General features: G+C 38.0%; 1 protein-coding gene across 9 annotated transcripts in view; it reads right to left on the reverse strand.

Annotated features, from left to right (window-relative positions):
• NR1H4 (nuclear receptor subfamily 1 group H member 4) overlaps window positions 1–18771 on the reverse strand; it is a 67779-nt gene that overhangs the window by 20939 nt on the left and 28069 nt on the right. For 7 of the 9 annotated variants that reach the window (XM_019732179.3, XM_074326207.2, XM_074326206.2 and 4 more), the window contains 2 exons: window positions 17258–17623; window positions 320–472 (listed from right to left, as the gene is read on the reverse strand). In XM_019732179.3, coding sequence (XP_019587738.1) covers window positions 320–472; window positions 17258–17623 — 519 coding nt within the window. The remainder of the gene's footprint in view (window positions 1–319; window positions 473–17257; window positions 17624–18771) is intronic. The other 2 variants (XM_074326209.2, XM_019732177.3) reach the window with 1 other exon arrangement.

The raw sequence follows: 18771 nt of genomic DNA on the forward strand, positions 1-18771 counted from the left end.
TCAAATTTGGAGCAAACTTTGACTGTCATTCTTTGTAGCTTATTAAAACATGTTATTTTAACTGCATGTGAGTGCCACGTCACTTGACATATAATTCATGCAACAAGGAACAACAGCATACTCATTTCTTTCAGGTGAATAAAATGCTCTTTAGCTGACAGTTTGGACAATTTCAGTGGCTCATTACCCTTTTCAAGAACTTAAAAGGCTTAGTAAATGCCTTCTTTAATATGTGAAGTACCATTCTAATTAAATGAGTTACCTGACATCTGCCTCCTTAAGAGATTGCTAGTGGAATTTAATTGCTTGATGCGAATACCTGTATACATACATTCAGCCAACATTCCCATCTCTTTGCATTTCCTGAGTCGACACTCTTGGCACTTTCTTCGCATGTACATATCCATCACACAGTTGCCCCCATTTTTACACTTGTATACAGCATTTTTGGTAATGCTTCTCCTGAAGAAACCTGTGGAGGAAACACAGAAAGGAGTAAAAAGTCTCCTGACAACATCCACTCAGAGAGACACATTAGGATTGAGAGGCCCAAGCATTTCCTCATGAACCCCTGGAGAGCACCTCGGCAATCCTTGAGTATACTGTAGACACAGGTACTTTCAACTGTACTGCATCATCCAGAAAGTTGCTGTTTTGAATTTATCTAAAAAATAAAGACGTTTGCCTTGTAGTCTCTCTTAGGAAAAATTTTAGTCCGTTTTTTCAGGATAGATTACTTTCATTATAACTTCATTGGAGGACAATTATGTGTCGGTGTACTCTAGGTGCTGGCGGTCAAAAGGCCAATAAGTCATCCCTGCCCTCTTAGAGTCTACAGGCTGGTTGAGGACAAAGCCATGCAAACAAGCATACAAGTGAAATTAAGCCTTCGTGGGCTGTGCAGAGGAGGCAGGGAGAATGGTCAGTTTTGGAGGAAGAGGTCGGATTCGGAAGGGAGTGCTACGCTAAGTCTTGGAAAACGAGCTGCAGTTTACCAGGCAGACAAGGAGAGGTCACATTCAAGGTTCCAATTCAGTACTTAATATGCCCAGCTTGGTGTAATAATAAAAATGCCAACCTTGATTTAAAAGCAAACATCTCTCCTGAGAAGGTGTAGCCACAGCTGTAGCCTGCTGCAGTTAAGCTGTGTAGAATTGGGCAGGGGACGTGACTGGCTTCCTTTCTGCTTCTTTGCTCTGCTTTCCATTTCTACTCTTTCTCCTCCATCTGGCCAACCTGACACTTTCAGAGTCAAGGTAGAGTGGTGACTAAGGAGAGTATGGTGGGCGGTGAGGGAAGAAGTGACAGGAAAAAGTGCTTACTTGCCTGTATTGTGAGAAGCTGGCTTATGCCCAGCAAGTTTCTGAAGTTGACTTTCTTCTTTGGGTTGGGTTCTTTAGAGAACTCCTCCCGTTACTGGGATAGTTTCCTCTGCAATTCCTCAATGAGGGCAAATACAGCTCTATTCTAGCCCATGGCTTTTATCTCCTTCAACATCTAGGAATTTGGCAATTCACCTTTATCCTCTTGATGCTGAAGTCCTTCCATGTGGCCCTCTTACCATGGACTTAAGATAACCCCATGCCAGCTTTCTCTGGTCCAACAAACTCTGTGGGGCACAGAAATCTCTCCCACTTCTCCATAAGTAGTCAGCCACCCTTCCTCTTGCCCTTTCAACTACTCAGATGAAATTCAGATGCCGGTCTCCTTCAGTTTCAGGGGATATGTCAATCTCTTCAAGTGATCCTGTTGAAGGCCCTTTCATTGGGCCTCAGGTAGCAGAGCCTCCTTAGTGTATATAGATTTTACCTGGGGAAGGGGGTACACCTTCTCCTAATTCTCACAAAAGTACCATACGTTCCAGTGGTTGCCCCTACTGGGAGACACTCACATCTCACACTCACCCCTTTGCAGTGGTGATGTGGGATTCATAGCCCACTAGTTGCGTGCTCCAAAATCTTTGGAGCAAGAGGGCTCTATAATTTCCAACGCCTGCCCACTTCATGCCCTCAAAGTAAGTGAGGTATTTAATTAGTTCTTGACTACCCATTGCAAGATGGGAATGTAGCATCTACTGTCTTCCTGCCTGTGCAGAAACTGAGACAGCAAGAATCCTTCCTATTTTAACAGCCTGTTGGAATAACATTTATTGCGCACTCATTAGTTGTTGTTCTAACCACTTTACCTGCATTTAGTTTTTTAACCCTGATATCAACTTTATGATGAAGATAATGGTATATGTCCCCGTATTGCAGATGAAGAAAAAGAGGCACAGAGAGCTTAAGTACGAGTACATTGGCCATGACCACGGTGACTAAGTGGACTAGAGGATTCAAAGCCAGGTGGTCACCAAAGCCCACACTCTTAAGCAATATGTTTACCATAATTGCCTCCCTTGGGTCACAACAGAGTAGAATAACTTAATATTAAGTACCTACTATCTGAAAGCTGCATTCTCTGACCTGGGAGATACCAAGAGGAGTAAAACATTCCTTGCCCTCAGAGTTTCCACCTTAATGGGAAGACAGAAATAAATGCCCAGCATAATATAAGACGGAGTAATAGGATAGCTAATTAAATAATAAATCATTGAAATGTAGATGAAACATGATCATTTCAGGGCCACACCGTATGCTTGTGAAGGTTGTGCCAGATTTAAGGGGGGAAAGCAGCAATTCCATCACAGACATGGAGATATGCATATTTGTTATGACAGTCTTTCAAGCAGAAGGCAGTGAAAGATTATTCTAGTAAACTACGTATAATGTGACAATTTCCCAACAGCTAGAAGTCAAGCATCTTGAGGAAAAAGAGTTTATAGGCTGAGATTAATTCCAAGTAAGGGGTATCAGGGAAGAATTCATAATGAAAGTAGAATTTGAGCTGGACCTTAGAGAATAAGTAGGATTTTGAAACATGGCCTGTGAAGAAGGAAGGATATTCTGGGAAACGAGGAAAGGCAGGGAGTTATGGTAACTCCAAGGGATGGTAGATAATCTAATCCATCTTGACGGGAAGTTCGAGCATGGGGCTGAATTAGCGGGAGAGGGGTGAAGGCATATAGTGGGACAGAATATGGTTAAATTCCTGTGAATGCCAAGCAAAGGAGTTGAGTCTTTACTGTGTAGACAGAGAAGCCATTAAAGGGTTTTGGGCTTTGGCAGGGGAGGGTATGTCCTAACCTGCATGTTGGGAAGAATCCTTGGTGCAAGCTGAAAAGTGCAACAGGGAGACTGGAGACTGGAGGCAGGAGACTGTTACCAGGCAACAGGTGACTGATGCCTGGACTTGATGTGAGGTGCTGAGAACAGGGAGGGGGAAACAGGAACCTTCAGGACTTGGTCACTAACTAAATATGACAGCAGAGGCTGAAGGAAAATTTAGAGATCTCAAGGTTAAAAAGTGATAGACTTGCTTGTGAATTTGTTACTTGGCATAACTTGCAGTAGGAACAATCTTCCCGTTTTTTTAAATGTCAAATTCAACCACAGAAAGTCTTAAAAAAAACACACCGTGCTTCAGACGAAAGTTGATATTGGGAGTGCAAATACCAAACTATGCAGTTTTAAAGACACTACCGGCAAAAATAATTTTTTGCCAGGTACCAAATCACTGAGCTCAACGACCACGTTAGCCTTTCTAAGCCAGTCTTTCTACTCATCTTCAGCCCCTCCCAGGAACAATTCCCTTTCAAACTGTCAGATACTGAGAGCTCATTAGTTAACAGAAATAAAACTCCTTATTCCAAGATGAGTCAAAGGATCAGTGTGCAGGAAAATTCTGCAGGTTTTTTTACTCTGGTATAAACCGAGACAGAAATCATTATCATCTCAATAGCTGAATTAATTAGCTTTCATTCTGAGATGGCAACACAATATTATCATTATATCACTTAACCATGGGTACATATACTGTATTTATACTTATGCAAATCTATCCACACACACACCTGTGCCTCTCTATCTTGTGCATATTCAACAATGCCCATATCAGAAAAGTCATTTGAAAATGAATGGAAAGGAAATTCACTGAGGAACAGAGGCTCCCTGGTAACAAAAGATGAGTAGACAGGCCTGGCACTGCCATCTGAAGAATGTGTAGTCTAGGGGGAATTCCTGGCATGGCAGGAGAGTAAAATGGATCCCTCAAATATGCAGAATGTTTCACATCTTGCTTTTCTGCTTCTTTATACTCATGGAATCCACATACCACACTCTACTCTCAACTCATACACATGTGTGTGCATGTGTACAAACACACGTGTATATGTGCACACCAGACTCCAGTAACTGACAGTAGGCTATCCATTACTTTGAAATCAATAAAACTGTCGGTTGTTTAAAACTTTAAGGGTCTCTGTGCTATTTAAACAATACACACACAGAGCTGAGCAACTAGTGATCTTTACATCCAATGTTGCCCAAGAGACTTAGCCTTTATGTCTGTCTCAACACACCTTAGAACAAAAAGCACTCCCCCACCCACTTATAAAGGACTTATTTTGTATCAGACACTGTTCTAAACACTTTGCCTATGGTGAGTCATTTAATATTCATAACAATCCTATGAGATAGAGTCTACTATGATCTCCCTTTTACAGATAAGAGACTGAGTTACACAGAGATGATGCAATTTGCTCAAGACCTTACAGATAGTAAGTGGTAGAGCTCAGATCTGAACCTCAACAGGCAAGGTTTCAAACTGTGCTCTTAACCACTACCTTATGCTGTCCTTCTAAGCAAGGAATTTGCATTCCTAAACATTATCTTCAGACATTAATCTTCCCAAATCCCACACAGCATGTCAAGTGCTCCATGTTTCTTCTCTTTCGGCAAAACTTCAGAAACATTCTACTCTTTCTTCCCTACCCCTGCCGTCGTTTCCACATCTGTCTCTGTTAGGAAGCTGCAAACAGGTACAAACTAGAGAGAAGGGCTGCTAACACTACAAAAGTAAGCTGTGGTCTCGACCACACAATTTTTTAATCTAGGATCTTGGTCTTTCTTCTTGAGCTTCTTGCTGAAATTTTTAGAACTTGGTAATAGACTCCCTATCACTTGGCAAGGGCTGTTTCAGAATATTGTGTTTTGAAAGACAAAACCCTCAAACTTCTGAGATAAAGTTGATGAAAATTATTGTAGACCATTTCATTGTCTAATCGTTGACTTTAAGTTTGTTTTTTTAATATTTAGAGAGCCACCAACAAATGTCTACCTGACTTTGCCAGCACTTAGCTTTTGCCAACTACAATTTCTATTGATTTTTTTCTTAAATAGTTTTAAAAGCACTGACTTTGAGTTATGTGTGAAAGTTACCTAACATCGTTCATAAGTAGACAACTCTACAAACAACTTATCAGTCAAAGGGCATTCATCAAACTTTTACACACCCTTCTGTCAAAATATACCATGAAAATATGTATTATGTATGTATCATAAAATGAAGGAAAAGTTCATTGAAACAGCATAGTTTAGAAAAGAGTTTGAAAATAACCTCATCCATGTATCAAAAATGTTGATGAATCTCTGAAAGACAGAAAACGGAGTAAATGTAGAAAGAAACGTGGCACAGTACAGGTGCAGGAGAATGTGGTGGGGGAAGCTCCAAGTTCAGATACAAGGTGATGCAGACGCAAAGTGTTCATGGGGGTCACTGTGCTAAGCCAGGAGTTGGCTAACTATGGCCTGCAGAGCAAATTTGACCCCTGTCTATTCCTGTGTGGCCCACAACCAAAGAATGGTTTTAACATGTTAATGGTTGAAAAATAATCTCAAAAGAAGAATAATATTTTGTGATAGGTACAAACTACATAACATGCAAATTTCAGTATTCCCAAATAAAGTATACTGGAACACAGCCAAGCTCATTCATTAACATGATGTCTGCTTTCCCACTACAAGGGTGGAGTCACACAGTGGTGACAGAGACCTTAATATCCACAGAGCCTAAAATATTACTGACGGGTCCTTTACAGAAAAGGTTTGCCAACCCCTGTGCTAAACCATAAATAGCAGTAATATTTGCATTCAGTCTCAAGCAACGAATATAAGCCAGAGGAGGAGGGCAATGCCCAGGAGAAAACGGAGAGTCCTCTTGCCCAGAAGACAAGGACCAGAACATTCTATCCAACAGCATACCTTGTCCTCCCTCCTGCTCTCTGAAAACAGGCTGCTCTAACAAGGAGCATTCTCAGAGCAGGGAATCAGAGGCTATTCAGTGAGATCACCCTCCTTTCTAGAGTCATTTGGGAATTGCCTTTGTCAGAGTCTGACTTGCAAGCTGCTCTATGTCTGTTTCTCCTTTTGCCTTAACCTATTACTAAAAAATGCAGGGCCAAAGTGTAAAACACTGAAAGGTATCGTATTGATAAGTCTACTAACACAAGCTACATGTTAATGGTTTTTAACATCTTTCACATAAGAATTTTTTAAAAGCTTAATTTATTCTTCAGCTCAACCATATAACTGAACTGGGAAAGAAAATAAATCTACCTTGTTTTAGTACTATAAATAAATATAATAAAGCCCAACAATTTTTTAAAAGGTCATTTGATTATTTGGCCTAATGATTTTGGATGACCAAAAAATAAATTATCTCTCACTCAAGCTCAGAATAAAAGGCATTGTAATTAGTTGTTAATAATAATAGTAATAATAGTAATAAAGACAGAACCCTCACATTCTTTATGTCAGCTCAAGTATCACCACTTTATCTATAGCAGTATCCTTCATGTGTTCTATCCATCTCTTTTCCATTGTCTTTTTACCACTTATCTTTATTTAAAATTATCTTACCATTTCTTGAAGAGTTCATTCTTTTCTATGGTTCAAACGTCAGTAGATATGAAAGGAAATAAAGTAAAACACCTCCTTCCCATACTTCTCCCCAAGCTACCCAGTTGTCCTTCCCAGAGACAATCAATCTTATTTGCTTTTTATTTTTGTGTGAATGAGTGTATGTACCCTTAAAAAGTTATCTCCTTTAATTCTGGGTTGAATTAGATTAAACTCAACTCTCTACCTACTCCATGCCTACACTTGAGTAGCCTCAATGCGTCAGGAAGAAATATACAACCATATTGACAGTTTTATTTACTCCTAACAGTAAATCTGGAGCGTCATACGCTCTGTAGCATCCCGAGTCAGTACCTTCTTCCACTCCCATATTTTGTTACAACTTCTCCTCTTTAACCTCCCAACACCACCTCCCAACACCACTTCCCCACCTATGACTCTCAGCTAATGACTGAGTTTTTACTTGACTGAGAAAACTCAACCTATCAATAGAGAATTCCCACATGTACCACCATGAGATCTATTAGCTTATCTGTATCTGCACCACTTAATCTTCCTTCCTTCTTTTTATTAAAGATGGACTGGTTCTGTTCTAAGCCAATCCCACCTTAAAATAAAACACTCTTTGAGCCCCACTCCTCCATGCATTGTCTTGTTTCTCTGCTCCCCTTTATGGCAAACCTTGAAAAAATGGTCCATATACCCCTCTAAGCAAAAGCAATACTTAGAGGGGAAATATAGAGCATTGAACACATGTATGAGAAAAGAATAAAGAACTAAAATCAACCATCTAAGCTACTACCTCAGGAAACCAGAAAAGAAGAGCAAATTAAATCAAAAGTAAGCAGAAGAAAATAAATAATAAAAATTTGAGCAGAAATCAGTGAGATTGAAAATAGGAAAACAATGGAGAAAATTAATGAAACAAAAGCTGGTTCTTAAAAAAATCAATGAAGTGGATAAATCTCTAGCAAGTCTAACCAATAGAAAGAGAGGCAAATTACTAATATCAGAAATGAAAGAGGGATTATTAATACTAATCCTATGGACATTAAATAGATAGGAATATTATAAATAACTCTATGCCTTCTCTGTCTTTTCCTCTGTATTCGTGGGGAGGGCAGATGGTTCCATAGAAATAAACTATTTAAATGACCGAAAAACCAAAATGCAAAATGCTAAAAGCAAAAGTACAAGTGGTTATCAGTGATTGTCCCTGGGGAGCAGCACTTGGGGTGCAGAGGGTTGGAATGGGCCTTTCCCAATTATATGCCCTTTTAACAAATTGACTTTTGAATCACGCATACTCATTGCTTTTTCAGTGATAAAGTCATCTAAAGGAGTTGACAGCAAAGATCCACTGATGCCCTCACTCCTACTGTATCTTTTGGGAGGATGAAGGGAAAGGTCATGATGCTTTTTAACTGAGCATGTTTTTGACAGCCATTTAGACTCCCAGGTAGGTAAACTCCCAGGAGCTGGAGGCTTAATTAATTAATAGAAAGAAAAATCATTGTGAAGATTGTATATGATCCAAATTAGGCAGGCCAGATGAACAGAAGAATAATGAGGATAAATTAATAAAAATTAATCAACAAAATAACAATAACTAATGCTTATTGAGCACTTAAGTATGCCAGATACAGAATAGATGTTTTAAACACAATGCTTCATTCATTTTTTTCTTCACAAGAACCTAATGACAATAATACTAGAAGACATTAAGGTTTTACCACTGGAAAGTACCATGTTAATTGCTTTACACACATTATCTTATTTAACCCTCTTGACAACTCCTAGATACCTTTCTCAAAGCGTTGTCCTGAAGATTAAACGTTAGTACATCTACAGCCTTCAGATAAAGCCTGCACATAATAATCACTTGATATATGTTTATCTGTCTATCAATCCATCTGTCTTCATCAACGTCATCATTACCACCATCATCACCATCATCATCCCACCCTCCTCCTATCTTTATTACTATCTTCATTTTGCAGGTGAAGAGTCTGAAGCCCAGAGATGTTAGGTAACTTGGAACAGCTGGAAAGATAATCAGCTGGGGTTGGAATCTAGGTTGACTGCCTTCAGAATCCTCCTTTTCCCATGATTTTTATACCACATTACCGAAGGCTTCCGATGCAGTGAAATAGTTTAAACTCCACCCCTTGCATCCCACTCTAAGATAATTTGACCTATAGAGAGATCATTAGGATCATTATTAAATTTTATAAAATCATATGCCAAAATAAAATAAGATCTTAGTATGTGTTTGAGACAGTGCACCTCAGCCCTGACCCATAAACAAAAGGCACATTGAAAACATTATTCTATACACTAGAAGAGTTTCAATCATTCTGAAATCTTTTCTCGAACTTCAGGACTAAATCTAACGCTGGTTCACGATCTTCTATAAAAATATATTCAAAGAACAATAGGTCACCTATTGACATATAAAATGTCTTTTAAGAATTCTACTATTCTCTCACTGATAGGTATAGAGTTTCGTGGCCTAGAAAAGAATGTGACTGACACTGACCTATTTGGAAATGTGACCACTTGAAATTTCCAGTCAGATGCAGATCAGATTTGTTAGTTGAGGTTTGAAGTTTAAATCAAAATTCATTCAGACATTAGCATATTTCCATATGCTCTACTGATAACCAAGGGGAAAGACAGCTCTCGATTTAATCTAGTGTTGAGCAAATGGCAGTTCTTGTCATTCTGCGTTATGCTTGTGTTCTGCAGTTACATTTAAAACAAAATCAAAATTGCTCTCATTGATGCCATAAATGTCTACAAGAAATAAATTATTCAGAAAAATTAAAATATTTCTAACAAAAACAGATAGAGAGACTAATGAAATCAGAAAGTTTAACCATGATCTTTGTTTCAAGTTTTTAAAATTTTTCTTTTGTGTGTGTGTGTGTGTGTGTTTAAGTATCAGATCTGTAGTGAAGTCCTAAAGCAAGAGCACTGCCAGGATCTTTACATATAAAAATCTAACTTGTCCTCACAATGACCCAGTGAAAGAGATATTATCCCTATTTTGCAGATGGGAGGCTCGGAAAAGTCAAACATTTTGCAAATTAAGGATTGGCTAGCTAGATATCCTCTGTACCTCCCTCTATTCTGGTGTGTGTCCTCTACTGTAAAGGCAGGAAAGTTGAACCCAGTCTTTCCCAGACTCTCTTGCAGCTAACATTGTGGATATGATTTAAGCTCTGCCAAGCAGATGCCCTTGAAAAACATTTGGAAAGTGAAAGTGAAGCAAGAGCTGTGCCCTTGCTGCTTCTGTTGCTGCTGATGGCAAGCAGGATCATGGAGTTTTACTAATGCTAGCTTTGAGGACATTGAGAGGCAAGACACAGGGCATTCACGGTTTGTATTTATAGGTTTAGTAGGCAAGCCATGCCTCTGGGCCCACTAATTGTGGTAAAACAGCTTCCTGATCCCTAGATGGCAGCTAAGGTGGCACTTCCTGGAGCCAACAGTTCTTGTGTTAGCTTCCCGATTTCCCATTTTCTTGAATAGCCACTGCCCTGGCAGACCAGTTGTGGAGTGTGGCTCTCAGAATCCTCCAGGAGGCTCAGCATAGAACCTGCTCCTCTGCCTTTCCAACTTCTGTATTAATTGTTTTCTACTTGAAATTTTGGTTTCTGTTTTATTTCACTGAACCCTGACTGATATATTAAGTACCTTGCTTATTTGGTCAAGAAGTACAGAGCCTAGATTCAATGCATGCCTGTCAAACCCCAAAGTCCACACTCCCTTTGATGGAAAGTCGTTTTTGCATCTGGTAAGCACAGATATCCAAGGGGTATGGGGTCAGGGGACCAAGTTGGTCAAGCTGTTAGGCCTGCCTGGCATGGGGCACTGGTTCCTTCACTTGTTTGTTGCCCTATTCTGTGTACCTCCTCCCTATGCAGTAAGCTAGGACAATTTCATTTGTTTTATCAAGAGAATATATACAAAGCATAAAGGAGCCAATTATTGCCTTTTCATTCATCATGGCCTAAGTTCTGAGATCCCAGACACTAAATTTCCCCAAGTGGGGAAGCAGACAATCAAAGAGGAAATGAAAAGAGCTAAGAAGTTAAGAAGTACCCGAGAAGGTCTTGAGCTCTCTCTCTCTCCACCCCTCCCCCTCATCTCCACACTAAGTCCTGAGGTGGGTGAAGTGAAAGATTATAGAAACTCCATGTCATTCAGGAACCCTAGACCAGAGGGATTCTTGCACCCTTTCTTGGGGAGAGCCTGGAGAGGCCCTCGGGGTTCCCTGCACCCAGAGTGATAACGAAGCAGATGAAATGGTTGCATGGTTTCTCTGGGCAGCCAGACTTCCCAGCATGCCACTGGGGCAGCATCAGGAACCCACCCACCTGAGCTCCAAGGAAATAGGTGGGCCAGACAGGAAGGAGGAGTGTGCCCAGGACCCTAGCACAGAGCCTCAGAGACCTTTCCCGCTGGTGACTGAAGACCAGCTAGAACAACATTCTAATGGATACCATTCCAATGCTATGTTAACAGCATTGAGCACCAAAGCCCCACTACCAGCGCCCAATCCCTCCACAAGGCTGCATCATCCTGGCATTTAGATAAAACCTCAGAACAAGGTTTTTTGTTTTGGGATTTTTTTGAGGGGTAGGGGCGGGGGTGGGGGGAGTAGAATAATCCTGAATTGAATGAAATGAAATTGAATTAAATCCAATTATACAGAGTAAGGTTACATTTTTTGTACACAGGCCATGAGTGTTGTGCTCTCACTACACAGCTTCCAGTTAATTCTGACACTGACCCTTGAGAGTCATTGATCTAAAACAGAGGTCAGCAAACTACAGCCAGGTGCATGAGTCAAATTCAGCCATTGCTCGTTTTTTTTTTGTTTTTTTTTTTTAGGTTTAAAATTTTCTGAGATTAAGTAAAGTCATAGCCATGCCCCTTCTTTGCATGGCTGTGTTTGCAGAGTTGCGCAATTGCAACAGAGACTGCTACGGATTAAAGCCTAAAATATTTACTATCTGTTTCTTCACAGAAAAAATTGCCAACCTCTGGTATAGAACATGGGTTCAGCCTGGCTCCATCTCATCTGCTTCCTTGCACTCTGGTCCTTTTGCTGCCACCACGGAGGCAAAGTGTCAGATCAAAATCAGTGAAAAAGCTCTGTCTCCCTCTGCTCTTAAAAAATATACCTACTTCCAGATTCAGCCTTTCTTTCCTTAACTACAAGCATCGGTTTTCTTTTGACCACTTTTCTGTCTCCTTGTCTCCTGTGACCCCGTATTTCCCTGGGTGCCTCCTATTTCTGACTTCTATTTCACATCCTTTATGGGCTTCTCTTCCCCTGCCTGCTTTTAAAGTTGGTGGGTTTTTTTGTTTTTGTTTTTGTTTTGTTTTTTTGGGGGGCTGGGGGTTGTCCTTGGCACACTGGTCTTACTCTATTCACTCTGCCATGCTCTTAATTCTTCTGAGGAAGATCAACGTTCTCTACAGCCTTCACCTGTGAGAAGGTAAGCTGGCCCAGGTGACTGAGTTTAGGGGTTTATTCCCTTGGTTTGGACAATACTGATACCGTAACACCCAAATAAGCACTTCATTTTTTTCCTTTGGCCACCAAAGTAATCAATATCAGCCTTAAACAAATAGCTTAAAGAGTAGAATGATCACTTAGTGGGAAGCAATAAAAGGCATCTTAACCTCGTGGTTAATAATAAAGGCTCTGGAATTAAATTTATAAGCTGTAGATTTGAAGCTCCACCCCTCATTAGCTGGGCAACCTTGGGTAAGTCGGTTAACCTCGTGTGCCTCAATTTCCTTATCTATGTAATAGGGATAAGGTATGAGAATTAATAAGTTTACTACTGAACTGTAGCAACTACATCACATAAGCTACTAGCACTGGCCTCCAAATCTCAGCTCCTTTTTGAAACATATGCTATTCCTCACCTTTCAAATAGGCACAGTAATACCTACTTTTCACAGTTGCTGTAAAGATCTGAAAAAATGTTGTAGCATTGGCATATCATTGGCACTGAAATGTGTGGGTTCAAAAGTATTTATAATGGGATTTTTCTTTTGAATCAGATTTTCAGAATAAACTATGCGTATTCTTTTCTATTTCTCTCTAAGCAGGAAACGTGACTTAGATGAGACTTTGTGTGTTTCTAGTCCAGGCTTCTAGTCTACATTTTTATCTACTGCATTTTCCTTTTCATGACCTAATTTCATCCCCACCTTTGAGAATTTCACAATCACAGTGCACAACCAACCTGCCTGGCCAGATGAGTCACCTCAGGTACCTTTTAGATATGATTTACATTAGTAGTTCTCAAACTTGAGCCAGGAGGCCTTGATAAATCACAGATTCTTGGGCCGCATTCCCAAAAATTCTGATTCAGTAGGTCTGGGACAGGGCCTTCAAATTCACATTTCTCACAGCTTCCCACGTGATGCTGAGCTGGTATTCTGGACAAGGGACCACACTTTGAGTAGCACTGGTCTACACAGACAAGTTGGAGAAGCTTTTGGTAACAAATGAGTACCAAATGGAATAATTCTTGCCAAACGAATGATAATGAACTGGGCATCAATATTTATCAAGATGAGCAGAAAATAGTCACACTGCTGCTGTACTTTATGTTAATACATTCTAAGATCATAACAATAGTAGCAATAGGCATTTATTAAGTTTTGACTCTGTACCAGACTTTTTTCTAAGTCCTTTGCACATAAATTTATTTCTATATTTTGATTTTATGGATGTCTTTAAAAATTAATAATAGCATTCTGCGGATCATTTCTATGACCACCTTATACTGCCTTTCAAACTAAGTGCCCTCATTTTTGTTTGTGTCTGTGATCTCATTAAAAGTAAGAGGTACGATTTATTTGTGAAGAGCTATGAAAATGTGGCCAAGGTTAACATAATATGCATGGGATGTACTCAGCTCAGGGATGACCAAATGGAGCTCTAAGTAAACCAAGGTTTGGATGAACTAATTGTTTGAACAGAGGAAAGCAGTGGAAACTAAGGCCTCATATGACTAGTGGTATAGATATACCAAACTCTAAAAAAACTGTGCTTTTGTAACATTTTGAGCAACAAAACAACATAATCTAAACAGTCTGTTATTTTATAGATATCATATTTTTGTTTGTATTTACTTTTGTAAATTTGTTTTTGTTCTTTTGTTGTATAGAAATCTTGTTGTATTAAAAACTAACAGAAACAATTTAATAAAAGCAATTTGAATCAACATTAGAAACATGGCTCATTTCAAGAAAGCTTCACATATAATTTTAGTTTGAGAAACTCTATATTATAATAGTGCTTTTAACTGAATAAAATAACGTAACTGAATAGTCGATCCCAGTGGTCCTCAGTGGGGTGATTTCGCTCCCCAGAGGATATTTAGCAATGTCTGCTGACATTTTTGGTTCTCACGACTAAGGGGCTGCTATTGGCATCTAGTGAGGAGAAGGCAGGGATGCTGCTAAACATCCCATAATGTGTATAAGACATGTCCACATAACAAAGAGTTATCTGGCCCAAAATGTCAGTAGCATTGTGCTTCAGAAACCCTGGTTAAACTTCTCTTTCATCAATTCAACACAATCAGATGGGTGAGATGAACTATAGATATTTTTTGACTTATGAGATTTACAAACTAGGCTAGAAGACAAAACAAACAGATATGAAATAATTAGAACATTACAAACTGTGGTACTATAGATTCAGAAGATTTAAAGAAGAACCTCAGAAGCCAAATAATACAATTTACCATGCTATGTAGAAATTTCCTGTATGAGGACTCAAGCCTGATCATCTAACCTCTTTTTGTTTTTTGTGTTGTTTTTTTTTTTTGTTATTTCACACAGTTCAAATTTATTTTCTTTCTTTCTTTTTTTTTTTTTTATTAGTTTCAGGTGCACAAGACAAAGTAATACTTAGACGTTTATCATTTATAGCCCTCACACTATGTGAACCCACCTCCCCCCATCCACTATCCCTCTGACATTGCACAGAGCCATTACATTTCCACTGTCTCTATTCCTAATGCTGTACTCCGCTTCTTGTAAGTATATATATATAAGTACCTATATATAGTTGACATTATATATAAGTACCTATAAGCATTATATATATAGTTGGCATATATATAAGTACCTATATAATTATAGTTGGCATTCATTATTGTTCAGCTTCAGGTGTACAGTGCAGTGATCAGGCATCTACATCATCCCTGATGTGGTCTCCCAAATGGGACATGTGTCTATCGGATACCCTACAAAATCTTTACATTATTGATTACATTCCCCAAATTAATTTTCAAAACCCCGTGGCCATCTTGTGGTTACCAACTGTTTTCTAATCCCCTCACCTTCCCCCTTATCCCCAGCTCCCTGCCCATCTATCAACCCTGTTTTTCCTCTATGTCACCAAAACTATTTCTGATTAATTCATTCACTTATTCATTTCTTTAGATTCCGCATATAAGTGAGATCATATGGTATTTGTCTTTCTCTGTCTGACTTACTCACTTAACATAATGTTCTCTAGGTCCATCCATGTTGCAAATGGTAAGATTTCTTTCTTCTTTATGGCTGCGTAATACTCCATTATATAAATGTACCACAGTTTCTCAATCCAGTCATCTAACCTCTTTTCGAATTTCTATAATGATGAGGATTTAATGATCACCTGAGGCATAAAGCCAATCTCATTGCTGGAAGTCTTGTTAGTATCAGAAAATTATTTCTTGAATTATGCTCCAAATATGCCATTCTGTACACTTATCTTTTGGTCCTCATTTGCCCTCCAGAGGAACAAACCCAGCCACTTTTTTAACTAGAGCTACTATGAAGCTCTTTTTCTTTTCTGTAGGTCAGCAGTTGATTTTTCAAAACTATGTGTAGAATTTTATATTTATTTTAATCCAACTTTCAGACTGGTCATTTTGAAAATATTTTGTTTTTCTAACAAATTAGCAACCTCTCCCTACTTTAGTTCAACTCTTTTTTTAAACTGTAACATAAGCAGATTTCCATCTTCATAACTCTGCCTGCTCAAGAAAAAGTTGTCACTAAATAGCAGGGAGTAGAAGTGTAATATTTAGTTTTATCATTTGGAGGTACAGAAGAATTAAGTACTATAAAAGACTTTGAATGTATTTTTACAAAGTAGAGTTACACATACCAAGTACCAGCAATAAACATGGATTTTCATTATGTCATTCAAAAAACATTTATTCCATAATTAAGTACCTATTAATTACCTATTAATTAAAATTAACAGGCACTGTATTGAACACTATGAAGAGTAACAGAACTGAAGAAGATGTAATCTATGCCTTCAAAGAATTTATAAATTCTTTTTACCTATAAAAACTTGACTCTCTACAAAAAAAAAAAAAAAACAAGAGGATTTTTGGAGGCCAGAAATGAGATCTTACAAATTTTCTTTACAGATATGTTTTAATTTTAAATTTGGGGCATAAACACCATTAAAAAAAAATCTAGTGAAATCACACCAAGTTTTTAAGAGGTGACTAATATAGTTTTACACAATCTGATCATTTGAACTTTCAGAAGGTTTGAATGTCCTTGAGCCATTATTACGTGACTGTTTATTTTTATGGCAATCATTGGCATCTGGGAACCTGACTTTGGCACACCATTCAATAGATTTTGTCCAAGGGCAGCTCTTATTCAGCTTTCAATGTCGTAAAAGCTAGCACAGCACCTAACACATGGTATTCCATAAACATCTATTGAATGAAGAAAGACAAAGATAAATTGTTTAACCTACTAGTCCACTCTGTCCTTTCTTCTGAAATTTTACAAACTTATTGTCTGTGCCCTCATTTGGAGAGCAATCACGTAGGAAGTTACACTGAGTCATTTTCATATTTTATGTGCTATAGTTTATCCATTCTAAATGGATAGCAACTCCATTGATTCCCCTACAGTATCTCTCACAGAACTATGTTCCCGCTAAATTAAATGGTTGTTCAGTATAAGCTACTTCTTTCTTTCCCTCTGTTTTTCTTCCTCTGTTTCTTTCTCAATTAACTAAAGTACATGAAAATGTATTTTAAAATATCTACTGAATAAAGTCCTATTCTCCTTGACCTTAATTTTAAAAGAGATAAGTTCAAGCTTCTTTTACAAAAAAAAAAGAAACAAGAAAAATAAATAAAATCTACAATCATAAATTTCTTTAAACTACATGTAAGGTTGTGAATAGGAAAAAGGTCACTTATATCTAAGCTAAATATTCTTACAGGCTTTACCTAGAGATCTATGATATCCCAATAAAGGTGAGGGGATAGGAAGAGGTAGATGCAAAAGAAGAGAAAATGGGAAGTTACCTGGAACAAAAGCAGAATCCATATTAAGAAATTTCAACAACCAATATAGTAAAATCTTAACAAGGAGAAAATAGCCAACCAAAAGATGCTTACCTTTGCACCCCTCGCAGGTCAGTGCATTATAATGGTATCCAGATGCTCTGTCTCCACAAACAACACATAGCTCATCCCCTTTTATTCTCCCTGCGGATGCGCCCATTCGGGCCTTCTTTGTTACAGGAATCTCTGTTACCTCTGCCTGTCCTTGGTAGAAAGCCTCAGCTGGCATTCGCCTGAGTTCATATATTCCAGGAGAGTACCACTCTTCAGGCTGCTGGGGGTAGAAACCCAAGTTGGAATAATAGGATGATGAGGAAATCTGTGGTTGAACTTGGGGAAACTGAACATTGTTGTATTGGGAGTATGGTTCCACTTCTAGATTCTGTCCCAGAGTACCTGCTGCTTGTTCTGTTAGTACACCTGGACAAAAGTGACAACAAAACTGTAATTAACGTCATCATTTTATAAATTGGAGAGGCAGTTTAGCATATGGTTAGGAATGTGGACTCTAAAACAAGACAACTATTTAACTATGTAAAAATTAACAACTGTTTTTATATCATAAAAGTCCCCATAAAGGATTAAATAACTAAATCAAAAGCTCAGAAAAATATCTACAACTTAAAGGACAGACCAAATACACATATCATTAATATGTGAAGAGCTCTTATAAACCCATAAGAAAACACTCATCATGGGAAAAAGGGGGGTCAAATATATGGTAACGGAAGGAGAACGAACTCTGAGTGATGAACACACAATGTGATATACAGATGATATATTACAAAATTGTACACCTGAAATCTATGTAATTTTACTAACCATTGTCACGCCAATAAATTTTTTAAAATTTAAAAAACAAAAGAAAGAAGGAAAATCAAACAGGAATATTAAAAAAAAGGAAAATGAAAAAGTATTTTAAAAAGAATTCAACATGGAACACATTCAACATTCCATGGAAAAAAGATAAAGAACATAAATAGACAGTTTTTAGAAATACAAACCTTAGAATGTTATAAACATCCAAAAATGTGCTCATGTTGCCAATAATTATTTTAAATTGAAATGACAATAAAAAAAATCACAGTTTTCATCCTTAAATGCATAAAGGTTAAAAAAAGTTTGACAATATACATTCTTGGGAAAGGAAAATTCTTGGAGGGCAATTTGTCAATACCTTCAATACACATTCTTGGGAAAGCAAAATTCTTGGAGGTTTATTTCTCAATACCTTTCAGCATTTAAAACTCAAATAGTCTTTTAACCCAACAATCTACTGCTAGAAAATTTATTTTAAAGATATGCTTGCATCTGTATGAAAAAAAAAAATGGTTGTGTAAAGATGTTTATTTGCAACAACATTTGTAAGAACAATAAATTGAAAATAATTTAAATATCCATCAATAGAAGTCTGATTAAACAAATTATATTATATCCATACACTGAAATGCTATGAAGATGTGAAAAAATAATGTAGTGACATGGAAAGGTTTCTACAAATGTTGCTATTTTTAAAAAACTAAGCTATAGAATAATGTTTATATTTGTGTATTAAGAAAAACTGTGTG

This window comes from Rhinolophus sinicus, chromosome 1 (genome assembly GCF_057876585.1).
Source record: "Rhinolophus sinicus isolate RSI-liver-muscle chromosome 1, RSI-T2T, whole genome shotgun sequence".
In the NCBI taxonomy this organism is placed as follows: domain Eukaryota; kingdom Metazoa; phylum Chordata; class Mammalia; order Chiroptera; family Rhinolophidae; genus Rhinolophus; species Rhinolophus sinicus.